Genomic DNA, 23,963 nt, shown 5'->3' with positions numbered 1-23,963 from the left:
CTCCAAGAATAGCTATGGAGCTGCTACAAGGTCATGGTCAGTGAGGCCTGAAACATATATAGCCAAAATGCAAAAGAAATTTGTAACTTCAGTTTTGAAAATGAGGTTTGCTTGGTTAAATTTTATAGTAATTCAAATCATATATATGTATATATACATATATATATATATATATATATAAGATTTGCTGTTGGAATTATATATATTCCTATTTGAAGAACAAAATTAAAGAATCGATTATCATGCAATAATTTATTTATATAATTAAAGATTATATTCTCTCATTACTTTTTTTAGAAATAAATACGAACCCTTATTTTCTTATTATCCAAGAACATGATGAAGACTAGAAGCCTAAGGAAAAACGACAAGTACTGAAATTTGGTTTGACAATTCGGTTTTCTTATAAATTTTATACTAATTGGAACATCAGAATTTCAACTTTAACCACTGCACAAATGAAAAGCAAGAAACCCTGGATCGGTGCATTTCATATGTTCTGTCGTTTTTATGGCAAAAAATTTGCCTTTAATTGTGAATTACAGTAAATGGATGAAACTAGTTCAGTTCTTGATGAGGAGAAGCATGCTTTCAGAGGATAAAATTGAGTTAAATTATTAAATTGTGAAAAATAAGATATACTAAATCATAGAACTTTCTGAATACTATCTATTAGTAACAACAAGTGTACTTTGTTAATTAGAATATTCCTTCTATTGAAAAGAAGACATAAATTCAGAGTTCAATTTAATTGATTTATATTGTCATCTTTAAGAGATAACATTCAACAAATTTGAGATATATATATATCAGTATTCGAAACTTTTTCTCATGCTTCTTACCGTGACTTATTTTGCAAAAAAAAATAAAAAATGCATGAAATGTAAATTATAATGAATTAACATTTGGCTAAACTTTTGAATTTAATTTAATTAGTTAATGCAATCACTTTTAAAATGTAACATCCTACGTATTTGAATTTTGAATGCTACCACATGCAATTTTTTCTTTTATTTTAAAACTATGGCCTCTTATGTAAAAATAAATAACACTTGGCTGAGGATTTCAAGCTGCCGCAGTTTGATTTCTGTCATTCTTGCCAGAAGGCAGAGGGGGAAGGCTCGAGGACATTAGCTTGTTAGAACTGAAAGCAAAGTTGGTTTTATATTTGGAATTTGGGATTATGATCAAAGAAGAAAATAAATTGGCTGATTATTTTGACTTGACTGAATTTGTCAAATTCTCTTGCTATTAATTGTTCAAGCAAAAGGTTTAAACAAACATTTTCTTTGGATTCCTCCAAAACACAAAGACCTATTCAAAAGCAAACCAAATTTTTTGGAATTTTCTAGCAATCTCTTGTTTTTATGTGGATGGACTCTTTCTTGCTTGCTGCACTATCAAGATATTAATACATGGTTGGTCTCTATGATTGAGCCCAAAATCAGTTCAGTGTCCAACAATTTTGTAGCCCTAAGAAAAAAATATATAGATTCACTTTAGCCCTTCCCAATGAGTTGTAACAGTGAAAGTCGTGAAATCGACTCCAGCACTAGAAGTAGAAAGTTGCAAGGTCCGAGGCCCTTGCAGCTTTAAGAGTAAGCAACTCTTCATCAACGATCAAGAAATCATCACAGAATTTTCCAGATCAAAGCAGGGTTAATCCTGTTGTAATCTATCTGAGATCGCCAAAGATTATCCATGCAAGATCGGACGAATTCATGAGCCTCGTGCAACGCCTGACGGGAAAGGACTCAACGAATGAAAAATCTTATAATATTCCATCATCGCCATCTTCTTGTGAAGAACCCACGGCGGCCATGGTGACTGAGAGAGGTAATTTGTTTGATGCAGAAATGAAGAAGCCTTTCAATGAGATTGATTATGGTGATCTTGATCAAATACACGTTCTTGGAATGTCTCCAACTTGGCTGCGTTTCTTATCTTGCGTATAAAACATGCGTTTCACCATGACATTAGTTGTTGTAGATGATTATTTTTGTTTAAGATATAAAGATTGTGGTTGCTTGCCGCATGCATATTCTTAATTGTGAACTGATTTTTATGTATCTTTGAGAAACTTCTTTGTTTAAGTTATTCTATATATTACTATAATTGATGGATAAACTTGCATTTGTGGCTTTCTGATCTACACCTTTCTTCACATTTGATAATGGCTATCTACCTAGTTAAGTAATGAATAAACAAAATCCTCCGGAATTGAATCTAACTAATTCATATAATTTTAAGAGGGGATATTTAATAGGCATGCGATTCGAATCCTAACAAACATAATTTTTTAACAACCTCTTTTGTAAAAAAAATATAATTGAGAATTTCATTTCATTTTATTAGATTTCTTTTGATTATTTCTCAAAAATATATGGCACTTCTAGGATGTTGAGGTTCTATTTTAGTTTTAATATCTATGTAAGTTGATTTTTCTTTTAATTTTTTTATGCAAAGAACAAATTATATTTATTTAATTAAATATTATAAATAATAAATTAAAAATAATTATTTTAAAGTATGATTTTTAAAAATTGTTTGTTTGTGGGTTGTTGCAAGATAAAAATTTTTTATTTAAATAATTTTTAAAATTTGAAAATATTTATTTATTTTTCATATCTTAACATATACTAATATTAATATAATTGTATTTCATTAATAATGATAATTTTAATAATAAAATAAAATTTATTAAAATTAAATAAATTTAAATTAATTATTCATAAAATATAATTTATATCATAAACATGTTTGTAATTTAAATTGATATGCATTTCATTTTATTTTATAAATTGACCGATATTGATATATATATATATATAATTACATGATAAAAATTGCTTATGTAAATGCTTAAGTGGTTAGTCTCTTTTAATGACACATAAGATAATACTTTTATTATTTTATTTATTAAATAAATTTCTTTATTAAATTATTTAAATTTAAATAATTTGAATAATTATTTAAATTTAAATAAAAATCTATCTTATATTGAAAATTTTACATAAATTTTGAATTCAAACATATTAAATCATAATTTATATTTTCTTTTTAAATTTAATCACAGTTTCAAATATATATACTTAATAAATTTTTTACTTTTTGCCAAATAATTCTATTTAATAAATTATTTAAATTTAATATTTTTGGATAATTATTTCAATCAAATCAAAATCTATCAAAAATTGAAAATAGCATAAATTTTAAATTCAAATATATTAAATCTTAATTTACCATTTTTTCAATTTAATCATGGTTCCAAATATATATATATATATATATGTGTGTGTGTGTGTATGTGTGTGTGCTTAATAAATTATTATCTATTGAAATTAAAAGTAGAAAACGAAAATAAAGAGCATAAGGGAAACTACCCCATTCAAATCAAAATTATTTTATTTGTTATTATCATAATTAGAATTTGAAAAAGATAAATTTTTTTTTTAATTTGACGGTTATGGTTTATTAACAAAAATTAGAAAGAAATGGAAGTGAAATTGTACTCTTAAACAATTCAATTAATTTTCTACCTTTATTACTCCTCAATTATGGTTTATATTAAAATTAATAATTAAACAAAAAAAATAAATTGGAATTTGAATTGACAAAGTGTTAGAATTTATTTACAACTTATAAGATGGTTGACTCTAAGTTAATGAATTATTGATTATAAAGCATGTACTACTAAAGTAATAAAAGTTTACATCTTTATATGAAAAGATGAGACATTTAAATATTGTTAGAAAAGTTAGATAAAAGCTACTAAAGTAATAAAAAAAAGATGAGACATTTAAATATTGTTAAAGAAGTTAGATAAAAGCATGTTTTTGTTATTAGGAACAAATATAATGTTTTATTTATATTTTAATTCAAATATTTTTATATTATATAATATTTAGTTAATTTATTTCTTTCTCTTTAGTTCATTATTTTTTTAAAATTTTGTTTAAATTGATTATAATTAACTTTTCATATTATATTATATTATTTATTTCTTATTTTTTTTATTCTTTGTTAATTCATTAACATATTTTATTATTGTATATTTTTAATTTTAAAAAATTAATATATAAACTTATATTCTTTATTTTCTTTTGGAGCACTTTTTATTATCGATTTTCTTTGTCTACAACGGATGCTATGAGAAAAATAATTCACTATCATATCTGACCCACAAAAAAAATTCTATCAATTATGTTAAAAATTATTAAAAATAAATACTATTTAAAAAATAATATATTTTTAAGCATAACATAAAAAATCATTATTTTCCTCTTATCTAAAAAAAAAAATTTTATTCTGTTGGCATAGAAATAATTGTTAGGCCAATATATTTGTGTAATAATTACTTGAAGTATAGAAAAAATAAAAACTAATAAAAAGTAAATGGTTATAACCAAATTAATAATATTGTGATTTGTTGTTCAATCAAATATATATATAATATTATAATTCAATAGTTTAAAAATATTCTATTATTATAAAATATATTTCACAAATTAATCAAATGATATATATATACATTCATATCAATATTATTATAAAAGCAATTATTAATCTTAACTAGTTAAAAATTGATTATTGACTTTTTATCGAACAAGAAAAGAAGTGAAAATAAAATTTGTAGTGTTTAGCGAATGAATTGAAGAAAAAATATTTTTTTTTATGCAAAGAAAGGATTTTTATAATTTTTGAAAAATTTATAAAAGTTTAGATTTTTTTTAAAAGAACAGTATTATTCATAATATATTATATTTAGATTATCATTTAATTGTAACTTATCATTTATGAATGTATGATTATATTTAATAGATCCATAAAAATTTATATATATTTTTATTAAGATAATATAAAAAATTAAAATTAATTAAAAAATAAAAGCTAGTTTGTTGTATAAAAGAGCATAAAAAATATTGGGCCTTTAAATTAAACAAAAAGGGCCAGTACATTGCAAAATGGGGCTAAGTCCTCGGAAATTTACCAAGTAGGTTCCCAAGGTAGGCAAAGCGAGCCACGTGGCAACTTTAGTAGCGAGTTACGCTCCCATTCCCAAACCAGAACCACCGTCCTTCAACACTAACGGCAGTCTGCCATATTAAAAACGATCGACTAACGCCGTCAATTGCAGGAGGGAAACCAATTGTTCAAAACCAAAAGAAAAATCCATGAAACTCATAAAAGACTTTTCACTGTCTCCACTTCAGCGCAATATCTCAGGCCCTCTCTCTCTCTCTCTCTCTCTCTCTCCATATTTTGCCCTAAACATTTCATTTAGTTTTGGGCAGAGCAAAATCCTTTTTTCAAAACCCTAGATTCATATCCAATTAGGGCATGCCCAGATTCTCTCGGCTCTCTTACCGATGCATATCTTCGTGATTTTTTCTTCATAGAGGTAAGACATTGAAATCTTTGTCAGCAATCTATTTTTCTTATTTGAATTTATCAGCAGCAAAATGCACATATTCTGTTCGATGATTTGCTTTTTTTTTTTTTTTTTTAATAATTGAAAAAAGGGCATAATTGCTGGTATTGCTATTGCTATTCCAAGGCAAAGGAGTCGTGGCTATTGTTCGAGCCGACTTTCGAATATGGCGAAGGTAGCCCATGGTGCCTTAACTTCTACCTCGCTACAAATTGGCGGGGATGCTCTTAAAGTTGGTCCAACAGTTAAAAGGAAGACCCCTTCGGAACTCAGAGTATTGCTTTTTTCTCCTTTTTTATCCTCTAACTCGTACTAGCATCGTTGCGATTTGCCATTTCGGTTTACCTTATCTGTTATGAATATGATTGAGTTCATTGTAATTGTTTAGGGGGCAGGATTTTTTTTTGACAATGCTATGGTGCTATTATCCAAAGAGATAAATTTGTTGTTACTCTAGCATTTAGTTAGTTTTTTTTTTTTTTTTTTTTGTTCTCATTAATCAATCAATAAAATCTTTTATTTTATTTTATTTTTAATTTGAGAGAATAGTTCACTGCTTTAAGTCTACCTTAATTCTGCCAAATTAAAGCTATAAGTGTGATATTTAATCTTTTCATTTATATTATTTAGTTATATTATTTAACATGTTTAAATTATTTAGTTTAATACTTGGAGGAGCCAATGCTAATTGGACTACAGTTTAGTTAAGCTCTCTGGGGAATTGTAGTTTAGTTGTATGCTTTATAATAAATGTTTACTTATCAGGGAGAGCAGTTAAGGCAGACGAATATTGCAGAGCTTGTTAATAAATCTTTGGCTCCGAGGTAAGTGTCGTTCTTCCTCGTTTCTTTTCAATAAGTTTTCTTTTTTGTTTTTTAAGTTACAACTATCTGGGAACTTTGCTTTTCTCCATTAGCAGTGCTAGTGAGATGGATAATGGACTCAAAAAACCAGATCTGCCAAGGAATCCTAGATATATTGACACCTGTATGAATGAAGTATATCCTGCCAAGAAATCAAGGTTCAAACTGCTATCAGGAAAAGAAAATGCCAAGGTTATTAATCCAGAAAATGCATTTAACGGAATATCTTGATGCAGCTAAAGTTTTTAGTACTCATAAGTTTATAACTAATTCAGTCGTTTGTTCAATTATGTTATTCTTTAGCAGGAAAATAGTTCAATTGAACAACCTAGCAGCCTAAAGAAAATCTCTGCACTTTCAAATTTGGCTGCCAAGAGAAGGCAACAACTTTCATGGTATTTCTATCAATCCTAGTATCTCATACTTGGCACATAATAAGTAGATTTATTCTTTGATTTTAATAGTCATATGTTGTTGCTTTGCAGTCCAGAGAATTCTGTTGCTTCTGTTGATGTTCCAAAAGATGATGTGCTCGATGCCCATCGAACACTTGAGAAATGTAGTCAGGGTACATTTCTTAGTGTTACTGAGCTCTCATCAGGGGGTCAAAAGTTATCAGGCTTGGCAACTGTTGATATAGTATGTGCATTTATAATCTCCAAGATTTGATTACTTAAATTATGTTTTTTATTTTTTAATAAATAAACCACCAATTGTTTTGTAGGATAAAGCATTGAAAGGACTAGCTGCTTGTCAAGCAATCCCGAATATACCTCCTGAGTCTTCAGAACAATTTGATGATCTTTCAACTGGAAACTTCTGCTCTGAATTCCATGTGACAGGCCAGAAGATTCCTCTGGATTTTACTTTGAAAACTTATATGCGATTGGTGTCCTCCTCCTCAGTGAATTGGTGAATAAACCTGTTGTTTTTCTTCATTTTTTTTATATTTTCTCTACTTCAAAGATAAGGTCACTCCTGGGATAAGTTCCTCTCTCTCTGTATATAATATTATATATCATAAAATCATGTTTGTTTACATTACCTCCTTGTTCATATGTTATTGTCTTCTTGTTTTGCAGGGTTTGTATTTTGCTTGTTTATATAACTTCATATTGTTTTTGTGATTCCAGGTTAAATAGGTCAATGATGTGTGGTATGTATAATGGTTTGCCTCAATTTACATCCCATCTTGGTTCATCTGAAGATCCCAATATTAGTAGTGCTTCACAAAGCAGACTGGCATCCCAAGTGTTGAATTCTAAAGCATTACATTCGTGGATTTATCCTCAATGTACCTTACCACCATCTCTCATATCAATATTGGTCTCAGCAGCAGCAGATGGAGGTTTGTTTAATGAAACTTTTGAGTCGAATTCCCTCTTCAAACCCTCCATATTTGTGCACCAACAAACACACGCCCAGAATGTTCCTTCCCCATTCTTTCTCCTCCTATCTGAAGTTATCTAACTGATGTTGTCCCTTGTTCTCCAGTTGAAATGGATTTCTTAAGAAAGCGACTCGGGGCATGGGAGGAATCATTTCGGAGTCTTTACTATATGTTTCGTGAAAATGTTTGTAGCGTCTTTTATGGTAAATATTTATTCATGCTTATGACTTTTTCCTTATCTATTGTGCACCTTTGAAACCACGTTCCAATCTTCTCACACTGCTGATTGAACCAAGTTCCATGGATGATGTTTTCTCTTGGCATGAGAACATTTAAGTAATATATTTCATGCACATACAGATGTCCATAACTTCAAATCCAGAAGTGCTTGCATTTGTCATGCTCGGTTCTATTCTGCTGGAGTCACATTTTTGGTAAATACCATACCCATCTCATGCATATGCTTACACAGGGGATAATATTTGCTATGGGTTGCTGAGTTATTTTTTAGAAGAAAATATGCACGTCCTCTTGATCTGCGAAGACTCTAAATCCTACTTGGTTTTGTCCTTGATTTCAAATTGTCTTTTCTTCTTTTGATGACTGAATTCTGCATGAACTTTTATGGAGTGTAATGCTCAATTACATTAATGTTTTTTGAAAGTATAAAACTATATCTTGGTAATGATCACATTGGAAACTTTCTAGTGTGCACTTCACATTTTGTGGTGATGTTTATTGCTGCTGATGGTTCGGGAAGAAGTAGAAGATCATATCATGCTTATATCTCCAAATCAACTAGAGGTTTGAGGTCATCACTGAAAGAACATGTAAGATGCCACTCATAACTAGTTAAGCTATTGCCAGTGCTCGTAATCATGATTACAATAAAATTCTGTGGACAATTGTATTTGATGAAAGTTGTATTGAACATGGCCTTTTAGAGATTTCTGTAAAGTTATCCTGGTCATGTGATATTAACTTCTAAGGTGGCAAGCGGTTTGCTTCTCATATAGCTTGTCAGCATTGCTCTATGAAAGTAATTATTCTGGTCTATAAATGCTTATTTATCATCCTAAATTCCTTTTTCTTTTTCACTTTCAGATGCAATCTAAATTAAAGTTTGTTTAATAATACTCTAAACCAATTCATTATAACCTAATAAGTGGTGGTGCTGAGGTGGAGAACCATTAAGATGGCAATTTTGACACATCTAGCTACAGTTTTACTGATATGGGGCTTGGATTGCAGTGTTATAAAGATAAACTGACAGACTGATAGAGTACATAAAACCAATTTTGCTAATGTCAGCATGTAGAAAAGTTTCTGACTTTACAAACATGCATGCAGTTATGCTTTATGTGGTTGCTAGTTCAGATTTTTGCTTGTTTTAGAAACACAAGCGGATACAACAGTAACTGGTTTTAGGATTTCTTCTAAAGTCTGAAAACAACTTGTGACTGCAGAAGAGGGTATATGAGGAATAGGAGAATGTCCCTTTCATTTATTTAGTCCTCTTTCAGGAAGCTATAGATTGCCCCAATCAGTTGGGTACTTAGGCTATGTTATTTTGAAATATATATTCATCTTCTCCTATGCTGCTCATTTATATAGCCATTTTGATTAATTTTCATGCTTTATTGATGCCTGATGCTGTCATTTTTCCTCTACTGGTTTTCAATAATGTTTCCTAGGATGTTTCTTATTCTATGCCTCTTTGCCGTTCTCAAGTAGAACAAGTGACTACAGAGGATCTGGTAGAGCTTTCAGAAATTGAAAAGCATAATTTGGGACAGGTTTGTACATCTTTTTACACTGATAGTTTCTATGATTTGGCTTTTGACTGAGTTTATACCCTGGGAAGGATCTTGAGACTTTTGGTGCAGTATTTTGAGACATTGAAAACCAGACAATCAGTTTGATGCTTCAGCTGAGAAGTTGGTCTTCTCCACCTGCTATTATTCTGGAATTGTTAACTGCTTGATATAAAACAAGTTTTAGTTTCTTGAAAAGGATTAGAATTAGAGAGTTTTGATCTGAATGTGCTTTATTCTTGTTTCTTCTTTCATTTTCATTTTAGTTCCCCCTTTTTCACTCCTGCCTGTTGCTGAGTTGGTATCCCCAATTTCAAGTTTAAATCAGTACTATTTAACTTGTGACATAAAATTCAAAAATAAGTTTAGAAATATTTCTTATTATCACTAAGCACTCTTAGAAACCCACAACCTAAAGGATGGTGGTTCCACGCATTCATCTCCACAGTGATTGTGTGTTTCTAAAGAGGATGCTTAAACTAAAAGAAAACTTTGGTGTATTTATAATTAAAAATAAATTAATAGGATCAATTAATTTGGTCTATTCGGTTATCAATTTTGAATACTGTTAAACAACTGAACTAATTGAATAAACCATTTTCTCTAAACTAATACCAAAACTGAATAAATTGAATAAAATTAACCAAATTCGGTGGTTTTGGTCAGTTAAATCGGTTCTAACCAGCTAGTGCTTTCCCCTTGGTGTAAGTATTACAACCCATTGCTCAACATCATGAGATAACTATTCATGATTCTTGTGCTCAATTATTCATTGCACTATTTGCTAAAATTACTGCAGACTCGACGCATGAATTCCTTCTCTGATGTTGATAATACTCCACAGTCTTTACTGGCTGTCAGCGGAAATCAGAATGTACATGGTTTATATGAGATTTTGTTAAATTATAGGTGAGTTCCTTTCATTTTTCTATTCAGAAGATAAGTTGTTCCATAAATTGAGTTATATGGTTTCTAGATTTCATTTGACCAGGTTTAAATAGATAATACTTACCTTTTGTCTGCTTTTTCTTGCCACTGGATCTGACCATTTTCTTTGTAACCATCTTTAGATCTTTCTTGACCTTTTTGAATGCTGTGGATGTTCCTGTATTATATTCTCCTGTGCCATTTCAAAATGCTGCTCTTTCTGCTCCAGAGGTGAGTGGTGTTGCCAGAGACAAGATTTTTGTCTCTGTTTAGCCTTTGTTGATTGTTTATTCAGTCGCCTAATCTGGTGTCACTGCCCTTGATACATGCTATGATCTTCTTGTGCACAACATCTTTGTTACTTTTAGGTTGCCGTTGAATAGCTGTTTGACACAAACATCATATTTTTCTTGTCATGTAAAATAAGAAGTGACAGAAAACTTCATCATAGTTTCTTCCCACTTGTTGCAAAACTTGGTTATATGTTTCTATGTCAATTTTGGTGTTCAGGTTAGATGCATGGAGATTAAAAGAGCTGATCATGGTGCTGCTCTTCCCCAAGGATCCACCTTGAAAGATGGTCATTCCATGCCAATTTCATGTGCTGGCCTTTGCTATAGCATTGAAATCAAGGATTCACATATTCCCCCTTGGATTATCAGCAACATATGTGCTGTAATGGCCTCTGAAGGGCAAAGCTTTGAAGCAAGGTATAATATACTTCCTTTTCCTTGGATCAAATTATTGCATCCTATCAGATTTTTTTAACGTGAATTATAGGGTCATTTAAGTGTAATCTTAATGGATCTTCATTCTGTAAATGAATTTGCTAGCTACAACTGCGGAGTTAATCAATAATTGAACCTTGAACCGTTTTTGTTCTTTGTTTTGGATAAAAACTCCCTTGAAGTCATCAACTATTGTTTGGAATGATATTAAGTTGTACATCTTTTTCTTTTTCCTTTTAGTCAAATTCAAGAAGTTTCAGATGCAATTCTGGACTTCTGGTATCTGAATGGTTTAAGTTGTTTAACTCACAAATCATACTGTAATATCGTGTCAAATCTTTTCTTTTTTGAACTACCCGTTTATGACTGCTGAATCCCTGAAGAGGATATTGAAAAAAAAAAAAAGGCCAACGAAAAAAACTATGCCATTACTCTCACCTATTTGTCTGATTTTATTTGGGTGGTTTTCAGCTTTACAACGGAGCATACTTCTGTTGGCTTAAATATTGCTGTTGGGGCAGTTTGTGAGATAGCTGATAGTGAAGCCACAGTAGGTGAAAACTCACAAGAAATAGCCTTTGCTTTCGGTATTCCTGAAGCTATTGTTTCCCCTTATTTACATTCAGGTTTAGTAAAGGGCTTGAACTACTGCAACGGTTCATATACGGTGTCTCTCTCTCCTGTATGACATTTTCATGCGAATGATCTCTAGAGAAAAAAACACTACATTTTGTTACCGAGGAGGCTTTTCCTGATTTCTTTTTGCTAATTGTAATTTGCTCTTTGTATATTCTCGTTTGATCTACTGTAATTAAGAGAAATCCTAATACTCTGTTCTATCCTATAAAGAATGCGTTTCATCAGACGCATTTCCAGTATAACCTGCCAAACTTATATTCTGAAGAATCTCTTCCCTTGTTGTTTCTATTATGTCTATTTCAGTGTGTGATTTATTTCCCATTGTGAACAAAATATTTGAGACTTTTATTTAATAAATGACATGCATAAAGCATGATTATACAAATTAAATTAACACTACTAAATTTTGGACTAAAATAAGAAAATTTTAAGAATAAATTGTACATTTTATTATTTTTGTATATATCAATTTATATGATTTTTAAAAATTTAAATATCAAAAATATAATTAACTCATTATGTCATGTTTTCAACTTAAAAGATATAATAGAAGAAGGCTCATCTTTTATAGATTTCAATACCATTTTTTCTTACAGAAGCGAGACCAATGACATTTTCCACATCTAATTGTGCAACGCTCTTATTGCATAAACTCTTTTACTCTCACTTTGATCCGAACCATCTCAATTCTGATATCTCTCACAAGGATACGTCCATGTTTCTAACCCAAGAATTAAAAACGTAGACCCGTGATACGTTGAATGTGCCTTTCAAACTTTTTCTCATTGTTTCGACACTTCAATTTTTTTTTAAAAGATAAAACACAACTTACCAGCCATGATTGGAAGTCCTTAAATGGTATGTCTCCTCAAAGTTACTATAGAAAAGAATTGAAGTACAACATGGTAAAATTAATTAATGTCAAAACTGTTTTGAATAATTCATACTTTTCTCTTGTCATTCTCTGGTGGCCTTGACGGTTGTTCCTTTAGAAAGAAAACTTGAAAGCACCTACCTTTGAATCAGTCACTGAATCCCAGAAAGACATTTTCTTCTGCTGGGCCTTTTTCTCCTCTGCTTCCAGTGTCAGTTCATCAATTGTTCCAGGGAAAGATGCCTCTATAGCATTCTTAAACTTTTCATACAAATTTATTCTGTCTCTTGTCCCGGAAACAAGCTCGCTAGCATTTGGCTTCTTAAGAAAATCTAGAACGTTCAACAAATTTCTCCTGCAATAGAAAAAAAAAAAAAACCAAATATCTGTCATTTTTTTCTTTTTCTGCCCATAATACGATATGTTACTTGTATATTTATTTTAGAAGAAAAATATCAAAAAATTAAAAATATTGTTAGTTGAATTATAAACTTTAAAACTAAAATGGCACAGGGAACAGCCCAAAATAGAAAACTCAAAACTATCATATATTAATGTTCTCTAATATGTAATGTCTCATTCAAACCATTTATGAGTTAATTAAAGATAATATAGCCTCGTCTATGATTACAAGGGAAGGTTCATTGCTGGATGCTCAAGAAGATCAGGCAAAAATACTAGCATCTGTGTGGTGCTATGGGACATTAGAAATGGTCAAAGAACAGCTGCCCAACTCGGGCTTTCTAAGCATCCTTCTAGAAATAGATTCACAGATAGTTATCCATGTGGTGAATTCTTCCAATACTCTAAAACACTTGCTGTTTTGTTGGATAATTGCAGATGCCTCATGAACCAGCTGCAGGAGATTCAAACTAGAAAAAAAATGGCCTTACCAAAATTTAAATAGTTGTTAGCAATAGTAAGCTAGGACAACCATAATTTCTTCAACAATAACTCAACCTCTGCTCTACTGTATATATCTATACCAGGCAAAGCTACCCTTCTTTGTTTTATCACTCAGAATATCACAATCACTATAATATTCTAAAGCCAAGCTTCAAAATTGGACTCAATTTATAACCAATTCTACACGCTATAGGATGTTGAGGGAATGGCAAAAAAATGGCTAATATTTTTCCTAAATTCTGCATGTATTTCTTCAATAGGGCACTTAATCCTAGCGGAAGTCGAGATGTCAAATGAGCTTCTAAAAGGTCAAAGTAGATGTATTTTTCGCTACTAATGTGAAAATTAAACTCAAAGACTGTAGTTAGTAAGTCTTCATAGACTATGGAATAAACTAATGAATAAAAGAAAGGTAAGGAAAAAAAAAAAAAGGCGTACCTGCTAACATAGTTTTGTGTAATGGCAATGGATTCTTCTAGGTTAATTACTAGATGCCACCATCCATTGGGCACAAAGATAACTTCACCAGCCTTACAAATACACTCAATAGGTCTCTTTTTCCAATTCTTTGTTGCACCATAAAAGTTCATGAACCATTCAATTATTGAAACAGGACATGCCACTTCCGCTCCATCAGGACTCGGGTGCACCCCTGGAGGAACCACATCAGGAGGGAATAAAACCCATTTCTTAGTTCCTCTGATCACCGCATTCCAAGCAGATGTCGAATTAGGATCAATATGGAAGGATGAACCAGACCCAGCTGGTCCAATTATAATCCACCTATAGTCTGGCCTCTCTTTGCCCAAAACACTAAACAAATCCTCTCTGAAGTACACTGGAACTTCATACTCCGAACCTAAATTAGGAATTTTTTCTGCAAATTTTGGATCAAATAAGTACAAGGGCCTCTCTTCTTTTACTTGATCCGAATAGCTAAAATAATCTTCTAGTCTCATCTTCACTGGTCCAACTGAAAACTGAACGTCACCACATAAATTAACTAAATAATCTCTATCCCACTTTCCCAATGCATCCCAATTATCTATACACCCTTCCAACAAAACTGGCCTATTTGGTTCTTCAAAAGTCACCACAAAATCATCCAAACTAATCCCTCTTTTTCGAATTATATTATCTCTTTCAAGCCATTCTGGTTTCATTTCAAGATTAGCACATAACCAACTTTGAAACAAATAATCAGAATAAAAATCCTTTACTCTCAGTCCAGAAAAACGGCTATTCCAGGAAACATCAAATGAAGGGCAAAAAGTAGAAATGTAGGTAACTTTCCATGACCGATTATACAAAAATCCTCCTTTTAGATTATCCAATACAAGATTCCTCCAAAGGGGTTCATGGCTAGTGAAAACATAAAAGGATTTGCTAACGGTAGCTAAAACTCCTAACTGGGTTCCTTCCAAAAGGCCTAAAATTTCCAGAACAAGCTCATCAGACAGGATTTGAAGATTACCTAAGCCAGTGTTTCTTGAATTAATAGAACCTGGGTTGAAATAAAGGTTTCCCAATGGCTGAACCCCATGAGAATGTGATGGGGCTGAGGATTTGAGGTTGAATCCTTCTTCTTCTTCTTCTTCTTCTTCATTATCTTCAAGCTGCTGGTTTTTGGCAATGAATTTTTGTTTTCTAGAGATATTTTTGTTGGTTTTTAGTCTGGTTTTCGTTTTGTTCTTAGCTTTGGTTTTGGTTTTCCTTTTAATGGTTTGGGACAGTAAGCTTCTGCTACAGCTTAGCATTGTTTAAGGCTTTTTGTTGTTGAGGTTGCTTTGTTAGTTGCAGAGGGAAGGGTGTCATGAGGGTTTTGCTGTGAGAAAGAACAGTTTTTTTTTTTTTTTCTATGAAATGGCTTCTGAGTTTAAAAAAAAATTTACAGAAATTTCTTTTTGAACAGTTTGCTTCCATAGACTTTGCCCACCTACCAAGGCCCATTTGGTGTCCGAAATTATCCGGCCCAAATTTTATTTTTCCAAAGAAACTAAATTATTGCAATGAATTTTTCTTCCTAAACCCTGGTTAACCCTATCCATATATTTATTTGCATCATCTTAAGAGATTTTTTTTTTTTTTTTGGTTTTTAAGGGGGGAAAAACCATATAACAAGGAGAAGGGGGGAGGCTAGTGAACCCTAACCTTCATGTCTTCTTAAGGCTCTCTTGATCATTAGATCAATAAGTTGAATATTATTTTAAAAAATTTATTTAATTTATTTATACACATGAAGTCGTAACTTGAGAATTGAAAAAAAAATTATTAGCGTTGAGATTTGAAACTCAGATTTACTTAATGCTATCACTTAAAAGTCATAAGGTATAATATTATCTATCTTTAGAGTTTGAATATATTCCTTTAAGATTTAATAGTATGTATCATGCTGCAGCCTTAAGTGTATTCATCCTTTTGTTAGTTAAAAGCCAATGTTATTTGCTATTGCTAATGTGTTTTTTTTTTTTCTTTTTTTACCATTTCATTGTGTGATTTGAGAAATACATATTTTCTGATTTTTGCATCCATGCTAAATACATCTTTACAAATTAAATATATTAATACAAAAATATGAATGAATGTAAAAGTTTATAGTTAAGTTGTAATGTAAATACATTCTATTAAAAACTTATCTGCTAATTAAAAAAAAAAAACTAATTAATTGTAAAAGCTACAGCTTTTTCTGTATAATACATTTTGAAAGAATGTTACGTATTTTATACATACCTAAAGCTTATAAATATCATGATGAGAGTTGCAAAAATGGGTTGAGAAGTCAGAAATATTGAGCAAAACAAGATTATAGTTGACCGTGTTAAATATGAATGTGTTCAGCGTGTAACTTTAAGAAAGTAATAATAAATCTCAACATATGGGATTATGAAAAATCTTTAAGAAAAAATCTGGGAGAATGAAGCAAAAGTTGGACCAAGTTTTTTTTATTGGATTTTGAGTTGTTTTGTATTTAAAGTTTTATTTAGATTCCAATAGTGGAATAATAAATTGTTATATCTAATTTTACTGTTATCATTTGCATTCAAATATATATTATTATCACTTACTTAATATCACTATTACGATATTAAATTTCACTTAATCTCACGACCACAATTATTCTCAATATCTAAATAAACCCTAAGCAAAATTAGATCAATTGGACTCCGATCAATTAAATTTTCTACCATCCTTTTCCTTCCATATTTTGGATAAGATAAAAGAGAAATGTAAGTCATTTTCCTCTAACCAAATTAACCAAAGTTATTAAGAAAGTTTATCATTTCCTTTCCATTCCCCTCTTCTCTCCTTTGCTGGAGGGCTGGTGGTAGGTCGTTTGCTTTCAGTTGCTCTCGTCCATACAGTTGAGAAGCAGGAATTGGTTCATCATTATTTATTTGTCACCATTAATGATAGAAGAGAAGACAGCAATCAAAACAGACAATTTCATTTATTTTATGCCCACTTCTAATTGTACTTTGTTTTATGACAAGCTTGACAGGAGACTTCAAGGAAATGATATTATTGCTTTAAGGGGTCATTGATTTTGGCTATGATCTGGGCAGTTTCCTCGTGTATTCGTAGTTTGGCTGGTTTAGGGGCAAAGAAAGTGCCCATAATCAAATCAAAAGCAAAATCCAGAAGACAGTCCAAAAGAGGACGGAGAAACACATTACACAGACAAAATTCAAACAGGCAATTTAGAAGCGACTAACTAATGACCTAAAACCGAATAACTTTACATATTTGTGGTTTAAGTGTTTTCCAGCCATGCCAATTACTTCTTATTACCAACAATAAGTACTACTCATGCAAAAACTTTTATTTTGCCAACAGCTGATGATAAGGTACTGAATTTTTAATTTTAATTATTAGGATTTAAATCTTAACAACCTTAAATAAATTAAAAAAAAAAAAAAACTTTTCCTTTGGTCCAAACTCCCAACAATCTTATCAACGAACATTACATATTTGAGATATCAATTCTTCACCTAGAAGCAGATATAAATAACTAAACAAATAAATAATGCATCCTACCCTCGTGTTCTACCACCGGCCATGGTCCAAAAACAAGCACACCTATACAATATGGAGGCGAAGCAACAGGCTACAAGGAGGGGTTAGGTTTTATGGAAGAGTCTGCTTTATTTGGATAAAAAATCAGGCAGCAAAATCCTACAGTACCTACATACCACAGCAGCTAACGGAATGTTGTTTGGATTAAAATAAACAAGCTTTACTATTAGAGATAGACGGGGAAATACAGCATTAAAGGTTTCTTAATCAAAGAACCTGCATTGACAAAAGAGAATTAACTTTGTCAAAGTTTTCAAATTCAAAGGTTCTTTAAGATATTTCTTCGAAGAGGAAAAGCATATATATTCAAAGGAAAAAGCCGCAAGTAAAACAAGAACTTGATGAGGCTTGCATCAATAACTCTTGGGAACTAACCATTGCTTGAATTAGAAAAGTATAAATAATCCATAATTGAATGAGATTCATAGATGAATCTGAAATATACAGGAAGAGATCAACAATAGACACATACCTCAAGATGATATCCAACAAATTATATAAGCTGAGTTTGCTCACATGCATCCATGTTTTGCTGATCAAGCAGAAACATGTATTCAATCCCAAAAATAAATGAAATAAAAGAACACTGCACAATATACCAATTCTGCAAGAAGGAATCCATAAAAGATGAATGCAAAGTCTACTCATGATGGTTTGATCAAATCCATTTGGCATTCACAGTCATGATTATAAGCTTCAAGGAAGTAAAAGAATCCTTTTCACACTTGTGTGCTTGAAAGGCATCTCCACTGCCTCAGACGAGGGCCCTTATCCAGCAGCATTAGCAAGCCAACATTGTTTTGTGACAATCCATACAGGTACCTATATAATTAAAGAAGAAATATGAGCAGAAACGAATCAAACACCAGCATTACCGTTTCTCTAGGATATAATCTTCTGATAAACTTCAATTTCAATTTTCAAAATAAAATACAGTAATTAAACAGACTATAAGAGAATATGTAGTATAAGATATATAGTGCATCCTCCCTGCACCTGCATCTTTATTGTTTCAGGACTAACTTTAAAAATGCAACTGCCTTAAATGATGGATGTTAAGAGACTGCATTACTCTTTCTTTGTTTATTGAACCAGAATAATTTATTTTGATTTTGATGTGCCGTAAAATGCAATAATAAATTGTTTAGATTTAACCTAATAATGCTTGCTTTTAGATAAATATTTAATAGAGCTAAAAAAACCAGAGAAACCAAAATATGTTAGGTTTAAAAGATGTCAAAACCAACAGTAACAATGCATATAACACATATTCTGCTTACTTGCTTCGACGTGCTTTCCGCCTCCAGAAAAAGAAGGACACAATCCACTAAAAGAAAAAAAAATTCAAAATACAATTAACTTTTTAGTGGCACAGTGGACATACATCAAAAGAAATACAAGGATGATCAGATTATGGAAAACATAGAATAGCTCTAAACATGAAACATTAACCCACGTTCCGTTTATGATGCTTCCATCGATGTAAAGAGCAACGTACAAATGAAGGGTTTCAAAAAAAAAAAATTCAATAAAACAAGTCAAAGATAGTTGACACTAAACAAGTACAAAAACAAACTTGTTCAAGAAAGCTTGCTCCATTCAACTGCTACCATGTCAAACTTGGACAAACATTGAAGGTAGCTATGTTACAACCCAAATTTGAATCTTCAATAGATGATGGCTATGCAGGAACTAAAATAATACCAGAGTTCAGTGGACAAAATGAGTAAAGGAAAGAAATAAGAAAATGGTAGAAACATAGTCAACGAGTACAGAATACAGATATGAGTCGTCAACAGAAAGCGCAGGCATTTGATGCAACAAAGAATGAAAGATGAAGGTGGGGTGGGGGATGACCTATGGACAAGATGCAACAAGATGATGGCTTTTATTATTTATGTTCTTCATGTAAGCAAGGTACTTTTATATGTAGCTTATTTCTGCATCCTTCTATAGGTAGGAAGCTAAGACATTGTTAATTAGTCTCCTAAATATGCAACTCATCTTGAAAAACACCTTAAGGCCAGTGCATTTCTGACTGCCATAGAGATCATTAAAAAAAAAATGTTAATTCACAGATAACTGAGCACTCACACAGACGCATGAGAGAGAGAGAGTTGAAAAGAAACTATATTGTAAAATTTCAATAATAAAGCAACATAAAATTCAACAATGCAAAAATATACAGATATGAGATTGTCAATAAAGAACTAGACCATATAAAGTATACCCAAAAAAATGTAGTTTATGCAAACAAAGATTACCTTGAAGACTGACATGAACGGAAGGCTACCAAGAATAGATGGCTTCCTCACAGTCACTTGTCTTTCTGGTGACATTTCCTTGCACAAATGTTGAGCTATTTCTTTCAATAAGACTAGCTGTGCTTTGTCAGTTCGCATTGATATTATTGCTTGTCTCATTGACTCCCTGTCCGCCTCAAGGGCCTGAAGCCTCATGTAGAGCTTCTTGATATCAGGATCACTGAGTTCGGGCATATTCAATGTCTCCCTTGGAATGGATGCATAATCATCAAAAATTCCAACTTCAGGTTTGGGTTCAGCAGTTCCGCTATATGGCACCCCATTATGGACAGAGTCAATCGTATAAACTCTGTCACTCATATCATCTCCAAATTCTGAAGCATCATTATCCGTTCTTCTTGAGCTGGAAATCTCTTCCATTTCTGAAACGAACTCCATCTTCTTGAAGCTAGTATTCAACCTGGGAGAACCAACGTTAAACCTGGGAGAATCGCCGGTAAACTCTGAACCAATCTCATTAGCCAGGACTGAATTTAAACTATCAGTTGAAAACCTTCTTAAATGTCTTGGTCGCCTAGGAGAGTGACCGACTATCACCTTCTCCAAAATATTCTTTGTTCCAGGAAAATCTCCATCCAGCTGACTCAGTTGACTGCTGCTGGGATTCCTCTCCATTTGATAGATCCTTTGCTCCAGATTCCTCAGGTGGTCTCGAGGGGTCTCGCTGAATGCATATTTCTCAACATCTTCAACATCCTCACCAGGATTCTCATTCAAATTGCACTTTAGACGTGGATAATTATATGCAGGAAGATCAACTTGGGCACCAAAGTTCTCAGCCACACTCAGATTCTTAATCCGTCCATCCTTCTCACCTTCAGCCTCTGCCTCCGTAAGCCCATAACTCATCATCCTATGCTTGTAAGCCTGCACTTCACAAGTAAGAGCTTGAATAGCCTGTTCTCTCTTATACAACAGATCCTCCACAGCCATTATCTCCAGCTGGTCATGTGCCATTTTCTCCTCTGCAAAACGCTTGAATTGCCTTGCCTCCATTTGGATCTCTGCCTTCTCTCTCTGCAACTTCAATATCATCGACATGGCCTCAGTTGCAGCAGATGATGAGGCATTTCTCTCTTCCTCCAATTCCGTATACAAATCCTGTATTGCTGCTTGCTGGCTACTAACCGTCTCCCGCAATGCGGCACATTCATTCTCAATTTGGACTCTGGCATTGGAATAAAGATCAAACCCCGGAACATAAAACCCATTTCCAGTCTCAAACTCATCGTATTTTCGTTTTACAGAACGAAGCCAAGTGCTCGAAGGATTACCAATCAAAGAACACGTAGTACAACTGCAATCACAACATTTCACCAAATCTCTTGGAGGTGAAAATACTTCTGACTCCATATATCAAAATATGCATTCAAACTCAAGCAATCGAATTATTTACTAACATTTAAAAAACACACGCAAAATAATGAAAAAAAAAATCATGTTCTCCCTCTCTTTAATCTTAGATCCTCCAATGAATTTTTCCCTCCTTTATTTTTTTGACTCCCCATTGGCTATATAAATTCCTCCTGGATCAATCAATCACAAAGAAAAGTTCCTGAAATAAACAATAAAACAACAAAATTAAACAAAAAAAATGAAAGATATGTAACTAAAGTTCCCTTTCGTAAATTTTACAGGAAAATAAATTTCTTAAAAATTACTAACTAAAGAAAGATAAATTATGTGATAATTTTCAGTTAGCATTCAAAGGCTAAAACATTTCTCGAGAAAAATCTTAACGAAAAAGAAAACTTCTAGGAAACAGAGGGGGGGGGGAAGAGAGAGAGAGAGAGAGAGAGTGCAAGAAAAGAGAGAAGGAAAAATGCAACAAACCGTGGAAGCTGAGAAAGAGCTGAGAAAAGAAGGCAAAATTTCCCGGGAAAATTAACCTCCAGAGAAGAAAAATCAAGCCCTTTCTCTTTGTAATTCATTAAACTTCTTCTTTGAAAGAAAATCAATCGCCTCTCACCAAGCCGAGCTGAAAATATAACAACTGAAATGGTGTTTGGAGGGAAGGAAAATCAAAGAGGGAGAGAGAGAGAGAGATAGAATCAGGAGGGAAAAAATGAAAAAAAAAAAAAAAAAAAAAAAAAGGAGAAAGTGGAAACCCCCAAAAAAATTATTTTTTTTTTGGGGGGGGTGGGGGGAGGGGTTGTTTGTTGGGGAGGAGAGTTTTTGGTTTTTTAAGGTTTTCTCTATTACAGTGTCGACCAGAAGCGAAAATGAAGGAAGCATTTTTTTGGAAAGATAAGTTCAAAAAAAAAAAAGGTAAAAAATTTGGACAGTTGATGATGAAAATCAGTTGAGATTCGAATGATTGTAAGAACTCTTGATTCGTTGTTAAATGGTGGTTTATCTAGATGGATAGTTAAATCCGCGTTGTTTGCTGGTAATCTTAAATTGCTTAGCGTGAGCTTGTCTGTACCTTAGCTAAATTTGGCTAAAGTATTGACTAAATCATCAGACGCTAGATTAACTTAAAATTTTAAAATTAATTTTTAATTTCTTATTCATTAATATCAAACTAAACAAAAATGGATAAAAGTGGTTAATACTACGATTTTTTTAATTAAAATGTTTAAGAGATGGGAGATTATTATATTTAAAGGTTAGGATATGTAATAGGTTTAAGTAAAAATTTCTATTTGATTTATAAATTAACATCAAAAGAGATTATTAATAGCAAAATCAAACTTAAATCTTATAAATAAAATATTTAATTTTTATTAATTCAACTGACCATAGTTGCAAATTTCTTTTGTCAGTTGCAAAAAAATATTTTGGGAAATTTTCATTAATTATATTGCTTTTTTCATAAATTATAAAATATTAGATAACATTAAATGAAGCTTGGCTTCTATTTTATTTTTTCCATCATACAAAAGCTACATTCAATGAAATAGTGCAAATATGGTTTATTTGTTTGTAATGAGCTATAAAATTAATGCTAATTAATAAATGTGCATTTCTCTTTTTATTTTTCTTTCCATCAAGCGTATTTTTTTTTTTCTGGGGGTGGGGGGACTTTCTGGATACTTTATTTGCATATTTCTAATATCATTTATGGTTTTTTGTAGTTCAATTTGATTAAAAAAAAAAGAAAAATATATCATTTTATTTTTTTCTCATAAGCTTCTTGATATGACAAGTAAACTTATCTCGAAATCTTTTGGCAACCAAGTTATACTTAAGATCATACATTATTCGATTAAACACATGCAATAAGCATGGTACAAATAATCATTTTATATTTTATAAAATTGTATTGAGAAAATAAAAATTCATAAAATGAGATTTTATTTTACAAAACGTAAAATAAAAATTAAATAGTAAATTTGTGTTTGGTAATTTTTTAGTATAAAAATATAAAAATACCATATCAAAGATTCATGGAATTAAAAAAAGTTTATGCCAGTAATTTAATGGTGAATTTTTTACTTTATTATATTTTGAGTTAAAATTTAAAATTTGAAAAATATATAAATTTGATTTATTTAAATTATTGTATAAAATTAAATTCTAATTTTGGTTAGAGTATAAATATTTATTTTTTTATTTTTAAAAATAAAAATAAAAAATCAAACTTAGAAAACGCAAAATAAAATGAGAGTACCGATGGTAAAAAATAAAGTTGTAATAATAATATAAATGCCACGGATTTCAACCAGGCTATTCTTTGGCTTGCCACGTCTTAATTTTTTAAAATTTTTTGTGAGGATCACTTACTTTTTTTATAAAAAATTTTAAAATTATGGAGCCCACAATTATTTTAAAATTTTTTTGGTGCGAGACTTACAATTTGGTTTTAATTTTTTTTCGGTTTTTCCTTTTTTTTTTTTTTTGAACTTTTTATTTTGAGGTGGCCCACTTATTTTTTATTTTAAAAATTTTTAAAAGGTGTGGATCTCACATTTTTTTGAAATTTTTATTAGGTGTGAGAGCCACACCTTGATTTTAAATTTTTTATTTTTAAAAAGTTGAGGCTTATATACT

At 31.3% G+C, this 23,963-nt stretch overlaps 3 protein-coding genes across 9 annotated transcripts; 1 reads left to right on the top strand and 2 right to left on the bottom strand.

Moving 5' to 3' along the window:
• Window positions 1-5,087: 5,087 nt before the first annotated feature.
• LOC111297096 (uncharacterized) lies at window positions 5,088-12,034 on the top strand. 6 transcript variants are annotated; one of them, XM_089741276.1, is made up of 15 exons: window positions 5,088-5,401; window positions 5,523-5,705; window positions 6,197-6,255; window positions 6,351-6,486; window positions 6,601-6,689; window positions 6,780-6,933; window positions 7,019-7,206; window positions 7,428-7,642; window positions 7,789-7,887; window positions 8,393-8,514; window positions 9,379-9,480; window positions 10,298-10,407; window positions 10,569-10,656; window positions 10,936-11,135; window positions 11,625-12,034. In XM_089741276.1, the coding sequence occupies exons 2-15, from the start codon at window positions 5,598-5,600 to the stop codon at window positions 11,839-11,841; spliced, it is 1,887 nt and encodes a 628-aa protein (XP_089597402.1). In that variant the 5' UTR covers window positions 5,088-5,401; window positions 5,523-5,597; the 3' UTR covers window positions 11,842-12,034. The 6 variants fall into 6 exon arrangements, with proteins under 6 accessions (XP_089597402.1, XP_022747446.2, XP_022747443.2 ...); XM_022891708.2 differs by having other exon boundaries at window positions 5,122-5,401; window positions 5,558-5,705; window positions 6,348-6,486; window positions 6,598-6,689; XM_022891710.2 differs by having other exon boundaries at window positions 5,123-5,401; window positions 6,598-6,689.
• A 511-nt stretch (window positions 12,035-12,545) lies between these two features.
• On the bottom strand, window positions 12,546-15,449 carry LOC111297940 (arginine-specific demethylase JMJ22-like). Its single transcript, XM_022892549.2, has 2 exons — window positions 14,011-15,449; window positions 12,546-13,021 (listed from the first exon to the last, which is right to left on the bottom strand). The coding sequence occupies exons 1-2, from the start codon at window positions 15,327-15,329 to the stop codon at window positions 12,781-12,783; spliced, it is 1,560 nt and encodes a 519-aa protein (XP_022748284.2). The 5' UTR covers window positions 15,330-15,449; the 3' UTR covers window positions 12,546-12,780.
• A 2,598-nt stretch (window positions 15,450-18,047) lies between these two features.
• Window positions 18,048-22,291, bottom strand: LOC111296424 (myosin-binding protein 7-like). 2 transcript variants are annotated; one of them, XM_022890719.2, is made up of 4 exons: window positions 21,804-22,263; window positions 19,911-21,525; window positions 18,927-18,973; window positions 18,048-18,468 (listed from the first exon to the last, which is right to left on the bottom strand). In XM_022890719.2, exons 2-4 carry the CDS (start codon window positions 21,321-21,323, stop codon window positions 18,366-18,368), a joined length of 1,563 nt encoding a protein of 520 aa, XP_022746454.2. In that variant the 5' UTR covers window positions 21,324-21,525; window positions 21,804-22,263; the 3' UTR covers window positions 18,048-18,365. The 2 variants fall into 2 exon arrangements, with proteins under 2 accessions (XP_022746454.2, XP_022746455.2); XM_022890720.2 differs by lacking the exon at window positions 18,927-18,973 and having other exon boundaries at window positions 21,804-22,291.
• Window positions 22,292-23,963: the final 1,672 nt, after the last annotated feature.

This window comes from Durio zibethinus, chromosome 12, assembly GCF_047325235.1.
Source record: "Durio zibethinus cultivar Kanyao isolate XHJ-2024 chromosome 12, ASM4732523v1, whole genome shotgun sequence".
Classification (NCBI taxonomy): domain Eukaryota; kingdom Viridiplantae; phylum Streptophyta; class Magnoliopsida; order Malvales; family Malvaceae; genus Durio; species Durio zibethinus.
This window is presented reverse-complemented; position numbering and strand designations above follow the sequence as displayed.